A 24,283-nucleotide genomic window follows, 5' to 3' on the forward strand; every position below is an offset into this window, starting at 1 on the left:
CCACGCCTCGCTCCTCCATCTGTGCTGTGCCCCCCCTGCTCCTCCGGCCGTGTCCCCCCCTCGCACCTCGCTCCTCCGGCCGTGCCATGCCCCCCACCCCGCTCCTCCAGCCGCACCGCCCCCCTGTCGCGCCTCGCTCCTCCGGCCGCACCGCAGCAGTGCCTCCCTCCTTCGCGTTTTTTTTTTTTTTGCTTGGGGCGGCGGCAAAAAAGTTACACCCAGCCCTGCGCTCCCCGCCCCAGCTCACCTCTGCCTCCCTGGGCCTGAGCGCGCCACTGGTTGTTTCTCCGTGCTCCCAGGCTTCCCGCGTGAACAGCTGATTCGCGGGAAGCGGGGGGCTCGGAGAAGCAGGGGCGTAGTGTTCAGGGGAGTAGGCGGAGAGGAGGTGATTGCACCCCTCCCCTTTGTGCGCCCGAGGCAAGTGCCTCACTCGCCTCGCCCTTGTTACGGCACTGCCGCAGGGATCGGTTCTGGATCCAGTTCTGTTCAATATCTTCATCAATGATTTAGATAATGGCACAGAGAGTACACTTTGCAAGTGCTTTGGAGGGTAGGATTATCATTCAAAATGATCTGGACAAACTGGAGAAATGGTCTGAAGTAAATAGGATGAAATTCAATAAGGACAAATGCAAAGTACTCCACTTCCTTGGGTCTCTGGGCCCTGCTCCCCACACCATTCTATGTTACTGTGATGAGGGTGGCTCACACAGTCACTATCGGTGGGCAGTAGGCTGGATGACTAGGGGACTGGATGGGGGGCTGAGCTAGGGTGGGAGGAGAGAGAGATTAGAAATGAGCAGTGATAGGGCTAGAGGGGCTTGGGAATGAGAGGAGAAGAGAACAGAGAGTGGGGTGAGATTGAAAACATGGAAAAAGGAAGAGCTCACAGTAAAGAGAGAAGAAATGGAGAAAGTGGAAGGAAATGAATGAGACGTAAAGAGAGAGAAACACACCCACAAGAGGAGAAAATAATAGATCTCACGAAGGTGAGGAGGAAAGCCAGGGCCACACAGCTAGGGCCCATCACAGAAAATTAGTAAAGCAGGACGTCCAAAGATTACAACAGGGCTCCCGTGACATCTGAGTGTGTCTCTCTCATGCCATAGGGTAGATGGTGCTGTGCAATGGAGACTAAACCGTACCAGAGACAGACCAGTGTCCCTGCCAGGAATGCTAGCTCTAAAAGGCAGCCATGCAGAAGAGCTAGCAATGACCAGAGACAAGGGTCTGCAGCATTTCCTTTTTAAACCCCTATTTTCAGATATTCAAAGCTTTCCGAATTTTTAATTTTTCAGGCTGAGATTTTCCAGGTGGGGGTCTCTTCCAAAATATTGGAGGGGGTTATTTTTATTTTTGGAAAGTGAGGGAGGAGGAGAATTTTCAGCAAAACCAGTTTATTTTTGTGTATATGGAAAGTAAAAAAAAATCCACTTTCTCCATTATAAAAAAACAATCTGATTTTTTTTCAAAACTTGCTCCAGCTGCAATTTGGCAGCTCCTCACCCTCACTAAGGAGAAGCGACTGTGAGTGATAACTGATTTTTATGTGACTGAGTCATCATGAGCCTATGAAAATCTCACCCAGAGCCTGTGCAGTACATCTGGAAAGAGATTTTCTAACTAAGTTTGTATGGCTTACAGCAAAGTGAAGCTGCACAGTGCATGCCTAATTTAGTTGCATAGTGAAAAAACCAGTGAATGGAAGCAGTGAATGAGGCAGGGATCCCCAGGTTGGAAACAAAATACCGGGTGAGATTCATAAATATGCTTTGCACTCTTCCAGCAACCCAAAGCAGAAAGAACACCGGATTATCTGACTGCTCCAGTGAATAGGTGGGAGATACTAGACTGCATTTTTGAGGGTAACCCTGATTTTCCTCTCATTTACATTGGTGTAAAGAATAACATTGATGTAACTACACAGTGAGGAATCAGGCTTGGTACCATAATGCATATGCACTTCGGGGCAGAGTTAAGGCTATCTGTGCAACCTAACTTTATTATTATTTGCCGCTACTGGGTGCTTACAGACTAGATCCTGCAAACAGACCCATGTGGACAGAGCTCAGCACCACATACAGTCCCACTTACTTCTATAGGATTCTAGGTGGACACATGGCTGGACCTGGATGACATGAACTGCAGGATTGGGCCTTAGTTTGCAATGTCTGCATAGTTTTTTGGATGGAATGTTTATAGAATAGTATTCAAATCAAAGGGGGGAGGTAGGAAAGATTTGCTTGCCTCTGCGTGAGTTTATCCCCATCTCTGTATGGATCTGATCCAACGCTAACTAAAGCCAAGAGGAGCCTTTCTACTGATTTCAATGGGCTTTGGATTAGACCCCGTATTGTTAATCCAACTCAGAGATCACTTTATTAATTGTTATTATTAATATTGCTGGAGCACCTAGGAACCCCAGTCATGGACCAGCACACCCAGTGTGCTAGGCGCTGTACAAACACTGAACAAGACGACAGTCCCTGCCCCAAAGGGCCCACAATCTAAGAAGCGGACAAGAGTTACCAAGTGGGTACAGACAGAACGGCAGACGCAGGAGTACAAGGAAACAACGGGGAAATATTCTGAATTTCAGAAATAAGATTTCAAAGATGATGTTCAGATCTGCATAGTAACATATTCATTGTGTTTCTCGTAATGATTGAAATGAACTTCAGATTCTTCCGAAAACCTCACAAGTGACCAAAAACTAGCAAACTGTGTATCTGAGTACTAAGACATTAGCTCCCAGTGCATGCTTTTTAGTCTGAACTTCTGCAGACTACAACTGATGAATGCAGATTTGATACTAATGCAATGTAGGTTGTATATTTACCTTTTTCTCTGCATCAGTAGCCCTAGATTTCTCCAGTGCAAGTTTCTCCTGCAGACTGCTCTGCAGTTTACTACTCTGGGCGTGCTTCAGCAGCTCTAGTTCAAGTTCTTTGACCTTCTGCTGACTGTGCTCCCATTGCACTGTGAGAGAGGAGCACATTTTGGTTGAGTCGGTTAACTTCAACTGGACTTGTCTCAGTTCAGCTTTGACCTGAGTTTGACAAGGAAAGAAAAGTACAGAATTGAGCACTGACTTCCATGTGCTTCAAGCAAAACGGACTGATGGGGGGGGGAGGGAAAGTGAGGCAGGGTTACCGCGTAAAGCTGAAATCGCACATGTCAAATGCGTGTAAGATGTGACAGATCTGTATAGCGAAAGATAAACAAACGCAGAATGTTTTGTGCTGAGTCAGCGCCAATGCCAGCTGCTCCCAGGATCATCAGGAGAGTTGGGGTTTTGTATGCTTTAAAAAATGTCCTTGAAAAATCAATGAAGAAATACTGGACTCGGGAAGATATTTCAATTAATGCAACAGTCGTTAGAGCCGACATCCAGGTGGAGGAATGCGAACGTGTAAGTCTAGGGCGAGATTTTCCCATTGCTCACAAGATTCAGCTCTACAGCTCTATTGGGACAGTCACTGATTTTCACATGTTTCCAGGACTCCTGCGCTGGGATCCCATGAATGTGGATCTAAGATGGCAATTCTCAAAGAAGAAATCCCAACTTCTAGTTCCAGGGCTGACCTTTACTCCCCCTGTGGCCTGAGACTTAACCTCTCTGCCTCAGGTTCCCCCTCTGACAAGTGGAGAGAATAGCTACGTAACTTCCTCCCAGGGGAGTTGCGAGGATGAATCAGTGAGCGTTTGAATAGCACATGGAAGAGGTAAAGCTACATCTATTACAGAGCTGGATCTGGTGCAGGCCACCAACTCCTTTATCACGCTCCAGCTCCGAAGTAATTACTGAGCACCCACCAGTCCTCCTCATTTGGGACTTCCTCAGATGATACAGGCTGGATGCTAATTGGGATGCTACAGACTTTGGGCTAAATTCTGTCTCCTTTATGTTAAGACAACTTGGTGCCACTCTGGCAATGGAAAAGAGGCCCTAATAATTTACTACCATTTTAAGTTTCTGCCAATGTAGTGTAAAGGGCCTTTGCATTCATGAGAATCTGAGTCATGAGAAACTGAGCAAAACTTGCATCTCACCTTTTGTCTCTGAAAGAGCTGGGAATGAAACTCCCACATGTCCCCAAACTGGTGGAAACGCCCCTGGGCTCATGGGTGCTATAGCACACATGGTGTATGTACCCTGGTGGCTCTTTTCATGCTGTGGCACACACCGTGCACGTACCTTGGTGTTTTCTTGCTGCAGCAAGATATTATGCTTCTTTAAGTCCAAGTTTTTCTCCCTTTCATATCTCAGCTCTTTCTCAGCCGAGCTGCACAAATTCTGAACTCTGTGGAAATCCTGTCGCAATTGTTGCATTTCCTCCTGATGCTGCTGCAGGAGTCTCTCTCCAGACAAATACTGCATTAATAAGGAAACAGAGGCGTGTGAGGAGGGTGAAAATTAGCATGAAAGAAAGATTCTTGGTTGAAAAAAAGTCTTGATTAAAAGGGGAGGTGAAGGCAGCAAGAAAAATTTTAAAAACTAATACATAGCAAATGTAAAAACAGGGAAGCTGCTAGCAATGAGTACTAATCAACAGTTAGGAAATGCAGAGAATTGATAAGGGAAGCAAAAGGTATCAATGAAAATTCTCTGGCCAGTCGAATTCAGGAAAATAAGAAGGGATTCTTTAAATATTTCAGGCATAAACAAAATTCTTGCAAAGGTATAGGTCCGATACTAGACAAGGATGGTAAAATTATCAACCATGATGCAGAAAATGCCAAAAAGTGTTCAATAAATATTTCTGCTCATAGATTCCAAGGCCAGAAGGGACAACTGTGATAATCTGACTTCCTGTTCTGTATTCAGAAAGGAGGAGGATGTATTCACATCTTATAGTGATAATGAAATACTTGCTATTCCATCAGTAACAAGGGAGGATGTTCAACAACAACTATTAAATATTTTTAAATCTGCGGTACTGGATATTAAGGGAATTCAGCAAGGAGCATTCTGATCCATTAATGTTGATTTTTTAACAAATCTTGGCACATGGGGGGAGTTCCAGAGACCAAAAAAAAGCTAACATTGTGCCAATATTTGAAAAGGTTAAATAGGATGACCTGGGTAACTAAAGGCCAGTTAGCAATCCTTGTCAAAATCATGGAAAGACTGATATGAGATGCAATCAGAAAAGAATTAAAAGATGGTAGCTTAATTAATGCCAGTCAACAGATCAGTTATACTGACAGACCTGGACTGCTTGGTAAGGTGGACTCATTTGAACAACATGCATTTGAATACAGACTAATGCAGGTCATACATTAAAGAACAAAGAATGTAGGTCACACTTATAAGACTGTACCCTGTAAAGCCATGACTCTGAAAATGACTTTGGGGACATAGCAAAAACCAACTGAACATGAGTTCCCTCTGTGATGCTGCAGCTAAAAGGGTGAACACAATCCTCAGATGCAAAAGCAGGGACTAGCAAGTAGGAGAAGGGTATTACTTCTGTGCACTGCATTAGTGAGACTGTGACGTTACACCCCATATTCTTTATGGAAATATGCTTATGATATGGATATGACATAATAGATATATTTTATGCAAGATGGGTCTGGTAAGGTATTGTTGGAAAGGTTATAATTTACTGAATGTGAATATCCAATTTGTATGCCTGTATCATTTCCGTATCTAAAGTTAGGAATATTACATATAGGAATATGAGTGGGCCTGACTGGTATATAAGGGCAGTCAGCAGCGAACCAGCTGAGCGGCGAACAGCAGAGGCTAACAGCGGGAGTTTGCCTGGGAGTTCGCGTGGGGAGAGCGCACCGAGGCTTTCATCTGCAGGTTTCTCTGAGTAGTTCCTGCAACAGTTGAGGAAGCTCTTAAGAGGACGGAGATATGGAAGGTGAGCGATCAGCTGTTGTAACCTGCACAGGTTGTGCCATGTTTGTCTTTCTTCCACAGGACAGAAGCGACTTTGTCTGTACAAAGTGCAAGCTGGTCTCCATATTAGAAGAGAAGGTTCGAGGGCTGGAGAAACAAGTATCGACTCTGCGTTGCATAAGGGAAAATGAAGATTTCCTGGACAGACGTCAGGAGATGCTTCTACGGCCACAATGTTCTGAAGATTCAGAGCAGGCGCAGCAGGGACAGAAGGATTGTGAAGAGGTTTGGCAGCATGTGACCTCCAGAAGAAGAAAGAGGAGCGTCCATGAACCAGCAATGGAGATACAGGTGAGCAATCGTTTCCATGTTCTCTCTACAGGTGCTAATGCGGAGAGTGGACTAGATGACCCATCTGAGGGAAGGGAGCAGAAGGAGACTCCACCGATTGGAAGGCAAAAGATGCACTGTCCTAGGGATGGGGGTTCCACGACCACCACTCCCAAGAGGAGGAGGAGGGTGGGTGGTGGTCGGGGACTCCCTCCTCAGGGGGACTGAGTCATCTATCTGCCGCCCTGACCGGGAAAACCGAGAGGTCTGCTGCTTGCCAGGAGCTAGGATACACGATGTGACAGAGAGACTGCCGAGACTCATCAAGCCCTCGGATCGCTACCCCTTCCTGCTTCTCCACGTGGGCACCAATGATACTGCCAAGAATGACCTTGAGCGGATCACTGCAGACTACGTGGCTCTGGGAAGAAGGATAAAGGAGTTTGAGGCGCAAGTGGTGTTCTTGTCCATCCTCCCTGTGCAAGGAAAAGGCCGGGGTAGAGACCGTCGAATCGTGGAAGTCAACGAATGGCTACGCAGGTGGTGTCGGAGAGAAGGCTTTGGATTCTTCGACCATGGGATGGTGTTCCAAGAAGAAGGAGTGCTAGGCAGAGATGGGCTCCACCTAACGAAGAGAGGGAAGAGCATCTTCGCCAGCAGGCTGGCTAACCTAGTGAGGAGGGCTTTAAACTAGGTTCACCGGGGGAAGGAGACCAAAGCCCTGAGGTAAGTGGGGAAATGGGATCCTGGGAGGAAGCACAAGCAGGAGAGCGCAAGAGGGGAGGACTCCTGTCTCATGCTGAGAAAGAGGGACGATCATTGAGTTATCTTAAGTGCCTATACACAAATGCAAGAAGCCTGGGAAACAAGCAGGGAGAACTGGAAGTCCTGGCACAGTCAGGGAACTATGATGTAATTGGAATAACAGAGACTTGGTGGGATAACTCACATGACTGGAGTACTGTCATGGATGGATATAAACTGTTCAGGAAGGACAGGCAGGGCAGAAAAGGTGGGGGAGTTGCGTTGTATGTAAGAGAGGAGTATGACTGCTCAGAGCTCCGGTATGATACTGCAGAAAAACCTGAGAGTCTCTGGATAAAGTTGAGAAGTGTGAGCAACAAGGGTGATGTTGTGGTGGGAGTCTGCTATAGACCACCAGACCAGGGGGATGAGGTGGATGAGGCTTTCTTCTGGCAACTAGCAGAAGTTGCTAGATCGCAGGCCCTGGTTCTCATGGGAGACTTTAATCACCCTGATATCTGCTGGGAGAGCAATACAGCGGTGCACAGGCAATCCAGGAAATTTTTGGAAAGTGTAGGGGACAATTTCCTGGTGCAAGTGCTGGAGGAACCAACTAGGGGCAAAGCTTTTCTTGACCTGCTGCTCACAAACAGGGAAGAACTAGTAGGGGAAGCAAAAGTGGATGGGAACCTGGGAGGCAGTGACCATGAGATGGTCGAGTTCACACACAAGGAAGAAAGGAGAGCAGCAGAATACGGACCCTGGACTTCAGAAAAGCAGACTTTGACTCCCTCAGGGAACAGATGGGCAGGGTCCCCTGGGAGAATAACATGAAGGGCAAAGGGGTCCAGGAGAGCTGGCTGTATTTTAAAGAATCCTTATTGAGGTTGCAGGAACAAACCATCCCGATGTGTAGAAAGAATAGTAAATATGGCAGGCGACCAGCTTGGCTAAACAGTGAAATCCTTGCTGATCTTAAACGCAAAAAAGAGGCTTATAAGAAGTGGAAGATTGGACAAATGACCAGGGAGGAGTATAAAATTATTGCTCACGCGTGCAGGAGTGAAATCAGGAAGGCCAAATCACACTTGGAGTTGCAGTTAGCAAGAGATGTTAAGAGTAACAAGAAGGGTTTCTTCAGGTATGTTAGCAACAAGAAGAAAATCAAGGAAAGTGTGGGCCCCTTACTGAATGAGGGAGGCAACCTAGCGACCGAGGATGTGGAAAAAGCTAATGTACTCAATGATTTTTTTGCCTCTGTCTTCACGCACAAGGTCAGCTCCCAGATTGCTGCACTGGGCAGTACAGCATGGGGAGAAGGTGACCAACCCTCTGTGGAGAAAGAAGTGGTTCGGGACTATTTAGAAAAACTGGACGTGCACAAGTCCATGGGGCCGGATGCGCTGCATCCGAGGGTGCTAAAGGAGTTGGCGGGTGAGACTGCAGAGCCATTAGCCATTATTTTTGAAAACTCATGGCGATCGGGGGAGGTCCCAGATGACTGGAAAAAGGCTAATGTAGTGCCCATCTTTAAAAAAGGGAAGAAGGAGGATCCGGGGAACTACAGGCCAGTCAGCCTCACCTCAGTCCCTGGAAAAATCATGGAGCAGGTCCTCAAGGAATCAATTATGAAACATTTAGAGGAGAGGAAAGTGATCAGGAACAGTCAGCATGGATTCACGAAGGGGAAGTCGTGCCTGACTAACCTAATTGCCTTCTATGATGAGATAACTGGCTCTGTGGATGAGGGGAAAGCAGTGGATGTGTTATTTCTTGACTTTAGCAAAGCTTTTGATACTGTCTCCCACAGTATTCTTGCCACCAAGTTAAAGAAGTATGGGCTGGATGAATGGACTGTAAGGTGGATAGAAAGCTGGCTAGATCGTCGGGCTCAACGGGTAGTGATCAATGGCTCCATGTCTAGTTGGCAGCCGGTTTCAAGCGGAGTGCCCCAAGGGTCGGTCCTGGGGCCGGTTTTGTTTAATATCTTTATTAATGATCTGGAGGATGGTGTGGACTGCACTCTCAGCAAGTTTGCAGATGACACTAAACTAGGAGGCGTGGTAGATACACTAGAGGGTAGGGATCGGATACAGAGGGACCTAGACAAATTAGAGGATTGGGCCGAAAAAAACCTGATGAGGTTCAACAAGGACAAGTGCAGAGTCCTGCACTTAGGACAGAAGAATCCCATGCACTGCTACAGACTAGGGACCAAATGGCTAGGTAGCAGTTCTGCTGAAAAGGATCTAGGGGTCACAGTGGACGAGAAGCTGGATATGAGTCAACAGTGTGCTCTTGTTGCCAAGAAGGCTAACGGCATTTTGGGCTGTATAAGTAGGGGCATTGCCAGCAGATCGAGGAACGTGATCGTTCCCCTTTATTCGACATTGGTGAGGCCTCATCTGGAATACTGTGTCCAGTTTTGGGCCCCACACTACAAGAAGGATGTGGAAAAATTGGAAAGAGTCCAGCGGAGGGCAACAAAAATGATTAGGGGTCTGGAGCACATGACTTATGAGGAGAGGCTGAGAGAACTGGGATTGTTTAGTCTCCAGAAGAGAAGAATGAGGGGGGATTTGATAGCAGCCTTCAACTACCTGAAGGGGGGTTCCAAAGAGGATGGAGCTCGGCTGTTCTCAGTGGTGGCAGATGACAGAACAAGGAGCAATGGTCTCAAGTTGCAGTGGGGGAGGTCCAGGTTGGATATCAGGAAAAACTATTTCACTAGGAGGGTGGTGAAACACTGGAATGCGTTACCTAGGGAGGTGGTGGAATCTCCTTCCTTGGAGGTTTTTAAGGCCCGGCTTGACAAAGCCCTGGCTGGGATGATTTAGCTGGGAATTGGTCCTGCTTTGAGCAGGGGGTTGGACTAGATGACCTCTTGAGGTCCCTTCCAACTCTGATATTCTATGATTCTATGATTCTATGAAAAGGGATCTGGTCTGTGAATAAGATACCTGAAGATTTAAGCTGCAAGCAGGGTAGCTAACCTTCAAGAATTTCTGCAACCTGCCCAAAATCAACATTTAGAGCAAGAAATTACTTCTGGAAACCAGTCTCTTTAAGATCTTAAGCTTGGTATGTGTGTTTTGTTTTATTTGCTTAGTAATCTGCTTTGTTCTGTTTGCTGTCCCTTATAATCACTTAACATTTACCTTTTGTAGCTAATAAACTTATTTCTTGTTTACAACATAACCCAGTTTGTGCAATTCATATCTGGGGAGAGGGGCAAGAAGCTGGGCATATCTCTCTCCACAATGAGACAGAGGGTGAATTTTTATGAGCTCGCGCTGTGCAGACTTTTCTATACAGCGCAAGACAATCTTGTTTTGGGTTTACTCCCCAGAGGGGGTGTGCACGTGAGTGCTGGGCAATTTCCTAGCTGAGTCTTCTCACAGAGAGCTGCCTGCAGACTCTGTGATTCTACGGCTGGGTGTGCTGCCAGAGGCTGGAGAGCCTGATTCAGCAAAGCAGGGAGAGGGAGCCCAGGCTAGTGGAGCAGGCGGGCTCAGTGAAACCCCAGATCAGGTGGCATCCCAGATGCGGGGGCAGAGGGGTCCAACCTGTCACAGAGACTATTACTGGATACTGTGTCCCATTCTGTGTCCCCACCTCAATAAGGCTTTTGTAAATTTGGAAAGGGTTCAGAGAAGAGCTACAGGAATAATTTGAGATCTGAAAAACCTGTCTTAATAGTGAGAAACTAAAGAAGCTTGTTCTAGTGAATTTATCCAAGAGAAGGTTAAGCGATGACTTGATCACTACCTGCAAACACCTATATGAGGAAAAGATTTCTGATAGCAGATGGCTCTTTAATCTACCAGAAAAATGTATAACAAGATCCAATGTTTGAAAGCTGAAGCTAGACAAATTTAGACAAGAGAAAAGGCACAAACTTTTAACAGTCAGGGTTACTAACCACTGGAACAATTTACCTAGGGATGAAGTAGATTCTCCATCACTTGAAGTGTTTAACACATGACTGGTTTTCTTTCTAAACGATATGCTCTAGCTCAAACAAGAGTTATGGCTTAATGTAGAAATTATTGTCTATGTCCTGGGGTAAGTGGGAGGCCAGACCAGATGATCATAATGGTTCCTTCTGGCTTTAAATGTATTAATCTATGAAGCTTCATATAGGAAGATGGGAAAGTGAAATTGGTTAATCACTTGTTTTTTTATATATATCTTTTACCCAGGTAAATTAATCACTTCTCCACAGCATGCAATGATGTTGCAGTGACTTGTTGGCTGATAAAAACTATTTCACCGTTCAAGTCCACTTTTTATCCAGCTTATGCCCCAACACTGGTTAAGCCACTCGAAATGGAGGAGTGGCACTAACTGTAAGAGGCTCTCATACCTGTTTAATGCTCATGTTTAATGCTGTGTTACATTCAGAGCTCTGCGGGTTGAGTGGCTGGTTCTCTTGGCTCGTCTCAGATTTAATGCTTACAGCCTCTTCTATCTTGCTGTGAAATTGTTCCCTTGTAGCCAGGATGTCTTGTCTTAGCTGGGCATTTTCTTCCAGTAACAGTTGTTTTTCTTCGTTGCTCCCCTTCACTTCCTTTTCTAACTCCTTGGTTTTCTTGTTGCTCTCTAATAGCTTGGTACTTGAGGTAAAAATAGTAAAAAAACAAACAAACTTCAGTCAAATTACTCACGATGGGCGAAATTCACCATTGTGAAGGATCAGCAATACGCCTAGGCACAACTGAAGCTCTTAAGTGGCTCACAGGCCTTCTGCTAATAGTTCTACATAGGGTGACTTTCACCCAGAGACTCGCACTGGAAAAACTAAATCTGACACAATTCACTCCTTTAGTTATGTTGGTGCAAGTCTGTGTATGGAGACTCTTATTTCTGTTTCAGAGGGTCCACACGCAGAACTTGTACTTCCTACAAAAAGGTGTGAATTACACCCAATTTCAAAGCAAGCTTGCATAAGCTGAGAAGGGAACCAAAATAAAAGTGTTCCAAAAGGGCCAGAGTAATCTCTCGTTTACCCAGGTGTGAATCTGGAGTAACGACACTGAAATCAAGCAGTTACTCCAGATTTACACTAGTGTGACAGAAACGACTCGGGCTCAGCAAAAGCCTGCAGTGCAAGACAGTTGAATATTTGAGCTGGCGTAGGAGAAAAAAAGGCATCTGCCCATCTCTCATTCATGCACTTTACAAGAACAAGCGCTAAGATTTTCAAAAACGGAACGTTTCTAGGTTAGTCACTGACGATAAAATGCAGAAAACCCAGAGCGCGCTGTTACGATTTACCATAATTGCTCTCTCTCCCCTCCCAGGATTTGGATCTGTTCTTCCAATATTCTTGCTTTAGTCAGAAGCTCTTCATATGTCGTTTCACTGGTTGTAAAGTTTTCATCTATTTTCTGTTTCACTACAAGCTGGTTTAACTGTTCACATTCCTGTGAGAGCTCCGAGACCTGCAAAGTCAGAATTGTAAATGTCATAAGACTGATTTTCTATGGTCTCATGGAAATCTTTCATGGGGTATAAGAAAATCTAGTGCAGGGGTCTCAAACACGCGGCCCGCAGAGCTATTTCCTGCGGCCCGCCATAGGCGCTGACTCCACCGGCAGTCAAGCTCCCCTCCTCCCCCCTCCCCAGCGCGCCGCATCCCCGCTCCTCCGCCTACCTCCCAGTGCTTCCCGCTGCCAAACAGCTGTTTGGCGGAGTTTAGGACTTTCCAGGAGGGAGGTGGGAGGAGCGGGGAAGAGGCGTGGCAGGGGCGGGGATTTGGGGAAGAGGTTGGTATAGGGGCAGGGAGGGGGCAGAATTGGGGCGGGGACTTTGGGGAAGGGGTTGGAATGGGGGCGGGGAAGGGGTGGGGTAGGGGCTGGGCCACGTGTTTGAGACTGTTAGTTAGGGGCACCGAGCACCATACCCCATTGCCCAGGGGTCTCTCTGTTAGGGGTGCTGGGCACCCAGGGGTCCCCCCCATTGCCCAGGGGTCTCTGTGTTAGGGGTGCTGGGCACCCAGGGGTCGTACCCCATCGCCCAGGGGTCTCTCTGTTAGGGGTGTTGGACACCCAGAGGTCCCCCCCCATTGCCCAGGGGTCTCTCCATTGGGACACTGGACAGTGTCTGTGATGAAGTGGAAATTTTCTGTAACATTTTTATAATTCCTAGGCGAGCCTCAGTTTCCCTCTCGACTTTGGGCTGTGACTGGCTCAGGGAAAGGGTTACGCAGTGCAGGAGAGAGTCGGCGGGAAATGGTCCACAGGCCACGTGTTTGAGACCCCTGGTGTAGATCATCATCAGTGTTACTGACCACATAAGGAATAGTTACAGGTGTTTATATTTTATTAAAACCCCTCTTTGCATGATAGTTTTTTAAAAGTTAATACATTGACTTTTAATAGCATACTATATTACTCTTCATTTTTTAAATTTTTGACTATACTTTTGTATCGTTGTATGAAAAGGTTTTAGTGATGCGGCCCTCGGGCCAAAGTACTAGTCCTCATGTGGCCCCTGTGGTGATTTGCATTTGAGATCCCTGGTCTAGTGACTCCAGCTAAAGAAAACTTGTAAATCTGCAATATAAAGTCTAAATTAGCCTAGTGCCCGATATTTCTTCAATATTTTGCAATACCGTGCAGGGAAAATCAGTGAGCAGTTTACACTTATATCAAGGGAAGCTCTGCCATAAAATCACATTTGGGTTTGTACCCTTATTGCTCATTTACAGCTCTAGGTATATTACAAACTTTAAAATACAAAGTAAAGTAATAAAATATCTGCTGATCCACACACTATCTAACAGACTGCAACATACCACAGAATAATATCTGTCTCCCGGCCAATCCCCTGAGCATGATTGCCACCTCTTTCCTAACTACCAGTCATCCCAAATGCACAGAGAACACAGATGGACATCCCAGCATTCCCAGAGCATTAACAAATCCAGGCTCTCGACACGTTGGTGCACCACAGGAGTCTTATTACAATGGTGCATCATAGGAGATGTAGTCCAGCCAGGGAACCCTGTCCACAGAGGAGAATAGGGGATTGAGGCATGCAAACTACAACTCCCATGAGGCACTGCAGAGGCACAGATGGACACAGATTAGTGCTGAACTGACCCGAAACAAAACATTCTGATTCAGTTTGACAAATTGAAATGTTTCAAATTTGGGTCAACTGGACCTGCAGCAAAATATTTTGTTTCAATTTCCCCCAGGGAAAATCAACAAATGATGGTAAAATTGAAATGTAGTTCACTAGGAAGGTCTCTCACGGAGATAGAAGCTTTACAGTTTCACTGCGAACTAATGAAATGACACTGGGCAATAACAGAGCCAGCACTTGAGACCATGAAAGAAGATGCAAAGCTAATAGTGGGGAAGGAGTTGGAGGTGAAGGCCTCACAGAACATAAAGGTGCTTAAGAACACAGGAACTGCCGGACTGGATCAGACCCATTGTCCATCTAACCCAGGCTCCTGTCTTTCACAGGGGCCAGACTCAGATGCTTCAGAGGAAGGTGTAAAACACCTGCTAATTCCCAGTAGTTAGAGGTTGGCTTAAATCCTGAAGCATGAAATTTAATATCTCTTCCCAAATTTGTTGGCATTAACTACAATAACTGAATATTCTTGTCAAGTATCAGGGGGTAGCCGTGTTAGTCTGTATCTACAAAAACAACAAGGAGTCTGGTGGCACCTTAAAGACTAACAGATTTCTTCTTCTGAAGAAGTGAGGTTTTTACCCACGAAAGCTTATGCCCAAATAAATCTGTTAGTCTTTAAGGTGCCACCAGACTCCTTGAATATTCTTGTTATCCATGTAATGTCCTGTCCCTTTTTGAGAAGTGCAAATTGTCAGATTTGGTCAGTGTCAGTCAATGGAACACTGAAAGACTCCTGATCTCACGAAATCCTCACCTTTGTTTCCAATGAAGTATTTTCGTGCTGTAGTTTCTCATGGGTTACATTAAGGAAATCTCTTTCTTCTGCCGCACCTCGGAGATTCTGGAGCTCATTATAAAGACTCACGAGCTCCAACTTTGAATTATGTAATTCCTGGTTAAAAAGAAAAAGGAGTTGGTGAAAGAAGCATATCACTAATTCTAGGCACAGATTAAACGAGAGTCATTTCTCCATTTAGATATTTAATAGTCTCTTGTATTTAAAGAAAAAGAAAGTTCCAAAGATTGTGAATAGGGCTTTGCATGTTGCTGGTTAACAACACCTCATTTACTTAGTTTTCCTTTGATTTACAGGAAAAAAGATATTGCCCCAACCATCAGGTGCCCATCCTGTGCTCTGACAAAGATTTAAATGAACAGTCTGAAATCATTACCCCAGATATAGGTTACACTTTTCATTCCATCCAAAGCTAAACCCTCATGCTCTGACAGTGAATAAGATGCTAGGGTTCTGCGGTCAGAGGGTTGGGTTTTTTCGTATTGAAGCAGGTTCTCCTGGGTATTTGGGTGGCCTGTTCCATGATGCGATCTACTTCTCTGGTCGAGTGTCCACTTTTTACCATGCCCCCCCCCCCCCCACCTCTCCTCTTCCCCCTGAAGCCCCATACCCCGGACAGGCCAGAAGCATAGCCCAGACAGGGAGTACGAGCAGCTGTGGGAAGTGGCAGACCCTCCACCTGCCTGTGGTGGGGGGGCCCAAGAGTAGTCCCCAGCCCATGTTCCTGCTCCGTGGGTTCCCAGCCCTGGGCAGAGGGAGGGTCTGTAGCTCCCCACAACTGCTGGAAGGCTCTTATCATAGCCGGGCTGTGGCTCCGAGGCCCCGTCCCCCCAGCTGGAACTGGGTCAGGGTAAGAGCTGCACGAACAGCTGTGGGGAGCCCTCCCCCCCAGGCAGCTAGAGGGGCCTGGGCTCCCCGGACCCACTCTGGCCTCTGGCTTGGCCGGGGGCAGGGCCTTGGGGGGAAGAGGAGGGGCAGAGGTGGGTCCACAAAGGGGGTGGGGGCCCTGGTCTCCCCCCTTTTGGGAAGACTCCACCGCCCCGGTTTGGGAGGGTACTGAATCTGTGAAGGTAAGTGTGGTGATCCATGGATCTCTTGTATATAGTGGCCTGTAGGGTTTCATTGTTGAAACTGACTGTGGTGTCCCAGATGTTGATGCTGGTTTGAGAGTGTTCTAGAGAGAATTTGATGGACAGGTGGTGATCGCTGAAGTTGTGGTGGAAATCTCTGAGGGAGTTTAGGTTGCTTGTCCAGAGGATGAAAATATCACTGATGTACTTCAGGTGGATCATTGGTTTCGTGGTGCATTTGTCCAGAAAATTCTTCCTCAAGATGGCGCAAGAAGAGGGCCCATTTTAGTGAGATGGACAAGCTTACACAGAGCTCTTCTTCAGGTCACCGTGGAAGCTCAAAAGCTTGTATCTCTCACCAACAGAAATTGATCCAATAAAAGATATTACCTCACCCTCCTTGTCTCTCTAATATCCTGGGACTGACATGGCTACATCAACTCTGCATACAACCATGAAGAGGTTGGTATTTTGGGGAACCATCCTAGTACCCATGGCTGTTCCCATGGTTTGAACAAAGTGTTTATTGTTGAATGTAAAATTGTTATGGGTGTACACAGAAAAAAAACAAAACCCTCCAACTACATACCCCTAGTTATCACCTACCACTCCATGCTGGAACTCATATGGGGTATCATTAAACAGCTACAACCCATGTTCGATGTGCTCCACATCCTGAAAGAAATCTTTCCCAAACTCCCTCTTCTGGCCTTCAAACAACCCCCAAACCTCACCAAGATCATCAACAGAAGCAAGCTCCCCACAGACCAGTGCCCACCAACTCAAAGCAGCACCAGACCCTGCCAGAACAACAGATCAAAACCAGAAGACATACCTCCCCCGCTGTGATGATCAATACCCCCCCACAACACACTGCTCAAGGTCCAGGGGTCTGACACATGCCTGTCACAACATGTGGTGAACCTCATCCCGGGCACTAAATGCCCAAACCACAACGATGTGGGTGAAACCAGACAATCACTACACTCTCGAATGAACTCACACAGGAAAATGATAAAAGACCAAAATGCCATATCCAGAGGTGAAAGAGCCAGTACGCCGTGCCGGACCGCACCGGCTTCCGTGGCGGGAATTTAAAGGGCTCGGAGCTCCGAGGCGCTGTGGGGAGCCCAGAGCCCTTTGAATCCCTCCCGCAGCTCCAGTGGCCAGGCTGGGGCCGGGATTTAAAGGGCCTGGAGCTCCGCAGTGGCCGGAGCCCTGGGCCCTTTAATTTGCCCCTGAGCCCTGGGGGCTCCCAGCCACCTCTGCAGCTGGGAGCCCCGGGTTGATTTAAAGGTCCTGGGGCTCCCAGCCACAGTCGGTGCCCCAGGGCCTTTAAATCTTGAGAAATTCAATGTTGATAAATGCAAAGTGATGCATTTGGAAAACATAATCCCAACTCTACTTACAAAATGACGGGGTCTAAATTAGCTGTTACCACTTAACAGGGGCGTGCGCAAGGGGGAGAAGCAGGGGCATGCCCCCCCAATAATCTGCAGGGGGTGCAGAACTCCTCTGGCTCGGGGTCCCCGGCAGGGGATGCAGAACTCCTCTGGCTCGGGGTCCCCAGCAGGGGATGCAGAACTCCTCTGGCTCGGGGTCCCCGGCAAGGGGTGCAGAACTCCTCCTGCACTTCTCCATCAAGTGCTCTCCCCGCTGCAGCTCAGGTTCAGGAATTCTGCACCCATTGCCGGGACCCCTGCGCTGGAGGTGTTTGCTCTTCTCCCCCCCAGAGGAGTTCTGCGCCCCTCACCGGTGCCCCATTTAAATTCCTGCACATGCTGGGACGCTCTGTACCTCGGGGGAACGCCCAAGAGCCCCATGTTCATCCTGATAATATGATTGTGTGGTGTCCAATGCAAAGTTTGTCATGTCGGGTATCTTCGGAAGGCTCGTGATGCACTGAGCATGGCTGTTATAGTGATCTTATAGTAATGTTGTAGGTTGTAATTTCATGTATATAGTTATGAGGCTCAAAATGTGTCCTCGTGGCTTAAAACAAGCCCAGACAAAACTCTCCAGGAACAGAGGGGCAGTTCACACCTTATCAGGACAGGTATGGGACAAACCCACCCCAGCCTCACAGGAACAAAAGATGCTAGCCTAGGCAGCAACAAAATAATCTGTTAGACTCCCGAGGGAGTCACCCCCTTTCCCTTGGTCAGTCTGGGACTACGATGAGGTAATGCTCACCTGACTCTGAAAGGGAGGGGGGCAAAGCCAAGAGGGAAGAAAGGACATGATAAAAGGGAGAGACATTTGCCATGAATCATAGAATCATAGAATATCAGGGTTGGAAGGGACTTCAGGAGGTCATCCAGTCCAAACCCCTGCTCAAAGCAGGACCAATTCCCAACTAAATCATCCCAGCCAGGGCTTTGTCAAGCCGGGCCTTAAAAACCTCTAAGGAAGGAGATTCCACCACCTCCCTAGGTAACCCATTCCAGTGCTTCACCACCCTCGTAGTGAAAAAGTTTTTCCTAATATCCAACCTAAACCTCCCCCACTGCAACATTACTCCTTGTTCTGTCATCTGCTACCACTGAGAACAGTCTAGATCCATCCTCTTTGGAACCCCCTTTCAGATAGTTGAAAGCAGCTATCAAATCCCCCCTCATTCTTCTCTTCTGCAGACTAAACAATCCCAGTTCACTCAGCCTCTCCTCATAACTCATGTGCTCCAGCCCCCTAATCATTTTTGTTGCCCTCCGCTGGACTCTTTCCAATTTTTCCACATCCTTCTTGTAGTGTGGGGCCCAAAACTGGACACAATACTCCAGATGAGGCCTCACCAATGTCGAATAGAGGGGAATGATCACGTCCCTCGATCTGCTTGCAATGCCCCTACTTATACAGCCCAAAATGTCATTAGCCTTCTTGGCATGCTCTTCCTCTCTCTTCCACCTCCATCTACAGACACCACGACCACCAAGTGACTGAAGCGCTGATCAAAGGGGAGAGCCTGGCTGAAGGGCCACCAGCCAGCCTGTGGTGAGAAGCATCTAAGTTTGTAAGGGCATTGAAAGTGTTAAAATCAGCTTAGATTGCATTTTGCTTTTATTTCATTTGACCAAATCTGACTTGTTGTGCTTTGACGTATAATCACTTAGAATCTATCTTTATAGTTAATAAATCTGTTTGTTTGTTCTGCCTGAAGCAGTGCGTTTGGTTTGAAGCATGTCAGAGGCTCCCCTGGGGATAACAAGCCTGGTGCATATCAATTTCTTTGTTAAATTGACCAACTCATATAAGCTTGCAGCGTCCAGCGGGCACAACTGGACACTGCAAGACAGAGGTTCCCAGGGCTGTGTCTGGGACCGGAGATATTGGCTAGTGTCATTCGCTTGCAAGTAGCTGGGAGCAGCTTACATGCCAGAGGCTGTGCGTGACCAGCCCAGGAGTGGGGTTCTCACAGCAGAGCAGGGTCAGGCTGGCTCCCAGAGTCAAGGATTGGGGTAACCTAGCAGATCACCAGTCCGGATAACACCAGAGGGGAACGTCACACACACCCCTGCCACTCAGGTAAGAGATCTTGGAGTCATCGTGGATAGTTCTCTGAAAACATCTGCTCAATGTGCAGTGGCAGCTAAAAAAGCTAAAAGAATGTTAGGAGCCATTAGGAATGGGATAGATAAGAAGACAGAAAATATCATAATGCTGCTACATAAATCCATGGCACACCCACACTTGGAATACCGCATGTAGTTCTTGTCGCCCCATCTCAGAAACAATTCATTAGAATTGGAAAAAGTACTGAGAATGGCAACAACAATGATTAGGGTCTGGAACGGCTTCCACATGAGGAGAGATTAAAAAGACTGGGACTGTTCAGCTTAGAAAAGAGACGACTACGGGGGAACATGATGGAGGTCTATACAATAATGAATGGAGTGGAGAAAGTGACTAGGGAGGTGTTATTTATCCCTTCACATACTCAATGAAATTAATAGGTATGAGGTTTAAAACAAACATAAGGAAAGTACTTCTTCACACAATGCACTGTCAATCCATGGAACTTGTTGCCAGGGGATGCTGTGAAGGCCAAAACTATAACAAGGTTAAAAAAAGAATTAGATAAATTCATGGAGGACAGGTCCATCAATAGCTATTAGCCAGGATTCTAAGTGATGCAGCTCCATTCCTGGGTGTCCCTAAACCTCTGACGGCCAGAAACTGGGAATGGGTGACAGGGGATGGATCACTTGATAATTGCCCTGTTCTGTTCATTCCCTCTGAAGCACCTGGGGCTGACCACTGTTAGAAGACAGGAGACTGGGCTCAATGGACCATTGGTCTGACCCAGTTTGTCCCTTCTTATGTTTTAATACAGCCAAATGTAAGGTCATACATCTAGAAACAAAGAATGTAGTTCACACGGACACCAGCATAGTGTGACAAAAGGAGCCACCGTCCTTGGATGTATAAATAGGAGACATTCTGGCAATTCTGTGTCAATAAGTACTCATCAGTGTGAGTAAGGGGTCCTCAATCTAGTCCTCTGCAACTACTGGGCTCCAAGCTTTCAGGATGCTCTACCTGACTTCAGTTTGTTTTTCTTGGTCCAGCGGAATTCGATTTGGCAGTAAAGTTTTTTTGCTGTTGTTTTATACCATTGACTGAAAGGAAAAATAAGATGTACTGTAGAAAAGATGTGCTGGGGGAGGGATAGCTCAGTGGTTTGAGCATTGGCCTGCTCAACCCAGGGTTGTGAGTTCAATCCTTGAGGGGGCCACCTAGAGATCTGGGGCAAAATCAGTACTTGGTCCTGCTAATGAAGGCAGGGGGCTGGATTCGATGACCTTTCAAGGTCCCTTCCAGTTCTAGGAGATGGGATATCTCCATTAATTTAAAAGGGATAAATTATGGAGGAAAAAGCCAGAGGAATGGCCTGGGAAAGCCATGGTAAACAATTGTATTCAAAGCACCCAAAGAGACCTTCAGAAATGTCTGTTTGATAGAGAGAGGGCCGGCTCCAGCATTTCTGCCACCCCAAGCAAAAAAAAAAAGCCATGACTGGTGGTGGCAGGTCCTTCGCTCCTAGAGTGAGATGGGTATTTAACTAAAGGCCAAACAAAATTATATGTGGAACATTGTGGGGTCTTTTAGAAAGACGGGGGTGGCCATCTAGTTCAAGAATACAGCAGAATTAGTAAGCATTCCCCATGAGAACAGCTTCACAACACAATACATGTCTGGCCATTCAATACCTTTTTTTCAGCCTTCAAAGCTTTCTGTGTCTTTTCAAGGTCAGATGCAAGTTGCTTTCTCCAATCTCTCTCCTCTGATAATTTACTTTCAAGTACTTCAACCTTCTCCTGGTGGCTTTTCAGCATCTGCAATTGTTCAACAGCAGCATCTGTTATGAGTCACATCCACAGTCTTTCATACACTAGAAAGACGAGGGCTGGGATTCTCCAAGCTGCTGCCAGGATTTGGATTCCCAATTCCCATGGCAACCCAGGCATCCAAATCCCCTAGGCAGAATTGAAAATCCCAGCCAAGAACCCTCAATTACCAGTACTAGTTCTCAGAGATCATCAACATATCAGAATCACAGACAATATATAGACCAGGGGTCGGCAGCCTTTCAGAAGTGGTGTGCCGAGTCTTCATTTATTCACTCTAATTTAAGGTTTCCTGTGCCAGTGATACATTTTAAAGTTTTTAGAAGATCTCTTTCTATAAGTCTATAATATATAACTAAACTATTGTTGTATGTAAAGTAAATAAGGTTTTTAAAATGTTTAAGAAGCTTCATTTAAAATTAAATTAAAATGCAGAGCCCCCTGGACCCGGGCAGTGTGAATGCCATAGGTTGCCTACCCCAATATAGACCATGCTAAAAATCCTAGCGTGCCAGGGGTGGGGTTTTAACTCAGTAATGATGGAAGGAACTTGATGAGAGAGGTCAGAGGGGACAGATTATCCCTTTCCCCATGCCATTAATTAATATACGGCTGCAGTAATAACACCCTTCCAGTCCCTGGGGCAGCTTGAAGAAAGGGCCAGAGGAGACGCAGGAGACAAAGAGATTATGGGAAAGGAGAAGTGTCAACAGTGGAACTGTGCAAGTAATTGATTTTTTCAGTTCCTGACTAAACTGAGAAAAAAAATTAGCTTTGGGCTGACTTGAAATGAAAATTATTTGAATTTTGAAGTCGGAAAATTTTTGTTTCAGGTCAAACAAATCATTTTGATTTTGGGGTTTCTTTCATCTCTTTTTCAATCAAATTGAAGTAGTTTAGAATTGAAAAACTGAAATGTTTCAGTTTTTCAGGGTTTTTTTTAATATAATAATTTGGTGAATTTGTGAAATATTTTGGTCGACCCAAATCTGCCAATTGTGAAAAACAATTTGGGGTAAAAATTGTTCCCCAGCTGGGCCTGGCAGGGCATTGATCAGGAGACGGGAAGGAGGCAGCTGGAGCCGGCAGGACGTTGATCAGGAGACGGGAAGGAGGCAGCTGGAGCCGGCAGGACGTTGATCAGGAGACGGGAAGGAGGCAGGTGGAGCCGGCAGGACGTTGATCAGGAGACGGGAAGGAGGCAGCTGGAGCCGGCAGGACGTTGGTCAGGAGACGGGAAGGAGGCAGGTGGAGCCGGCAGGACGTTGGTCAGGAGACGGGAAGGAGGCAGGTGGAGCCGGCAGGATGTTGATCAGGAGACGGGAAGGAGGCAGCTGGCGCCGGCAGGGTGTTGATCAGGAGACGGAAAGGAGGCAGTTGGAGCCGGCAGAGCATTGATCAGGAGACGGGAAGGAGGCAGGTGGAGCCGGCAGGACGTTGATCAGGAGACGGGAAGGAGGCAGCTGGCGCCGGCAGGATGTTGATCAGGAGACGGGAAGGAGGCAGCTGGCGCCGGCAGGACGTTGATCAGGAGACGGGAAGGAAGCAGGTGGAGCCGGCAGGACATTGATCAGGAGACGGGAAGGAGGCAGAAGTTAAGGGTGACATACTGGATGGGAGCAGAGCTGTGTAGTGCCTCAGAAGGAAGGACAGGGAGTTTAAGCTTCAGGGAGCCCGAGAAGGGATTCATGGGGGTGGGGGACAGGGTCAGAGTGGAAGGGATGCCAGATTAGTATTGCTGCAGCATGCTGGGCAAACTGCAGGAGGAAGAGATGCCAAAGATGCGAATCCCTTGGCATGAACTGAAGAAGGGCTGATCGTTCCGGAACAGTTGCATGGGAAAAGCAAGTACCCACCTAGTAGCATTTTTAACCAGAACAGTTGGTTCCACAGCGAAGTTCTCTTACCTCTTGGAAATCTTGCACTTTTTTAGTTGTTTCTTGATCTTTCATGCTGGCTTCAGTTTTATTCATCTGTGCTCGGAGTAACTCCGTCTCTAAACTTGTGATCTTGACACAAATAAATCCCAAGTTTAAAAACATACACTTGCCATTTGAATCAGGAAAACACGTATTACAGAAACAGCAACTCTAGAAACAGAGAGGCTGGGAGAAAATGCTGAGAGCTGCCTACGCCATGCAAGCTCCAGCACAGTCTATGGATGTTGGTCCAAAGGGTGGATTGGCTGCTCAGGACCAAACTGTAAAAGGGAGAACCAGCTGCACAACAAGGGTCTCTGGGAGAACGTGGGAAAGAGATCCAGACACCCTTTTAACATTACATCCCCCCATAGACTGCTCTTTGTGGGCCTTCATCCTGCCGGTCCCCAAAGAGGAGCAGCCGAGGAGCCCAACAGACCCCACCATGTGGCACAGAGAGGCCTCCCTAACCTATAAAGGAGGGAAGCTTCTTCTTCCCCCACCCAACTGACATCTGCCTTTGGCCCCTCTCCTCCCCCAGCAGAGCTCAGGAGCACAGCTGTCATCCAGGCGGATACTGGGTTAGAGTCACAGCTCCTTCTAGCCTCTAGCACCAGGGAGCCATAACGCTGGCTGCAAGGCACCAGGCACTCTGGACCTGAGCCAGCAAAGCATTTAAGGATGAGCGTACCTTTAAGTATGCAAGTAGTTCCATTGATCTCACCAGGGCTACTCACATGCTGAATGATAAACACTGGACTAGGGCCTTAAACATCCTCCGGGGATCCTCCTAGCGTAGGGCAATCTCATGGGGATAACAATGAGCCCTGTAGGCTGGGATTGTCAAGGGTCTTAGGGAATTAGAAGCCTCCCTCCTTGTGACTTGTGGAAGTCAAGCTCATGCTTTGAGTGCTGAAGGATGCAGGTTCAAACCCCGCATCAGCTGAAGCAGGGAGTCATTGTATTCGCTCCGGCTGTCAGATTCTGCTGTTTGTATAAACACTTCTATGACTTTCACGTCTCCAGACAGCTGAGCTGACCTCCCAGAACCAGCATGAAGCAAAAGTGAAAAT

At 47.0% G+C, this 24,283-nt stretch overlaps 1 protein-coding gene across 1 annotated transcript in view; it reads right to left on the bottom strand.

Annotated features, from left to right (window-relative positions):
- Positions 1-24,283, bottom strand: part of CCDC30 (coiled-coil domain containing 30) — a 119,641-nt gene that overhangs the window by 21,561 nt on the left and 73,797 nt on the right. Inside the window, 7 exon segments of the mRNA XM_034753674.1 lie at positions 2,790-3,049; positions 4,199-4,375; positions 11,295-11,544; positions 12,206-12,372; positions 14,835-14,972; positions 21,154-21,279; positions 23,199-23,300. Coding sequence (XP_034609565.1) covers positions 2,790-3,049; positions 4,199-4,375; positions 11,295-11,544; positions 12,206-12,372; positions 14,835-14,972; positions 21,154-21,279; positions 23,199-23,300 — 1,220 coding nt within the window.

This window comes from Trachemys scripta, chromosome 19, assembly GCF_013100865.1.
Source record: "Trachemys scripta elegans isolate TJP31775 chromosome 19, CAS_Tse_1.0, whole genome shotgun sequence".
Taxonomy (NCBI): domain Eukaryota; kingdom Metazoa; phylum Chordata; order Testudines; family Emydidae; genus Trachemys; species Trachemys scripta.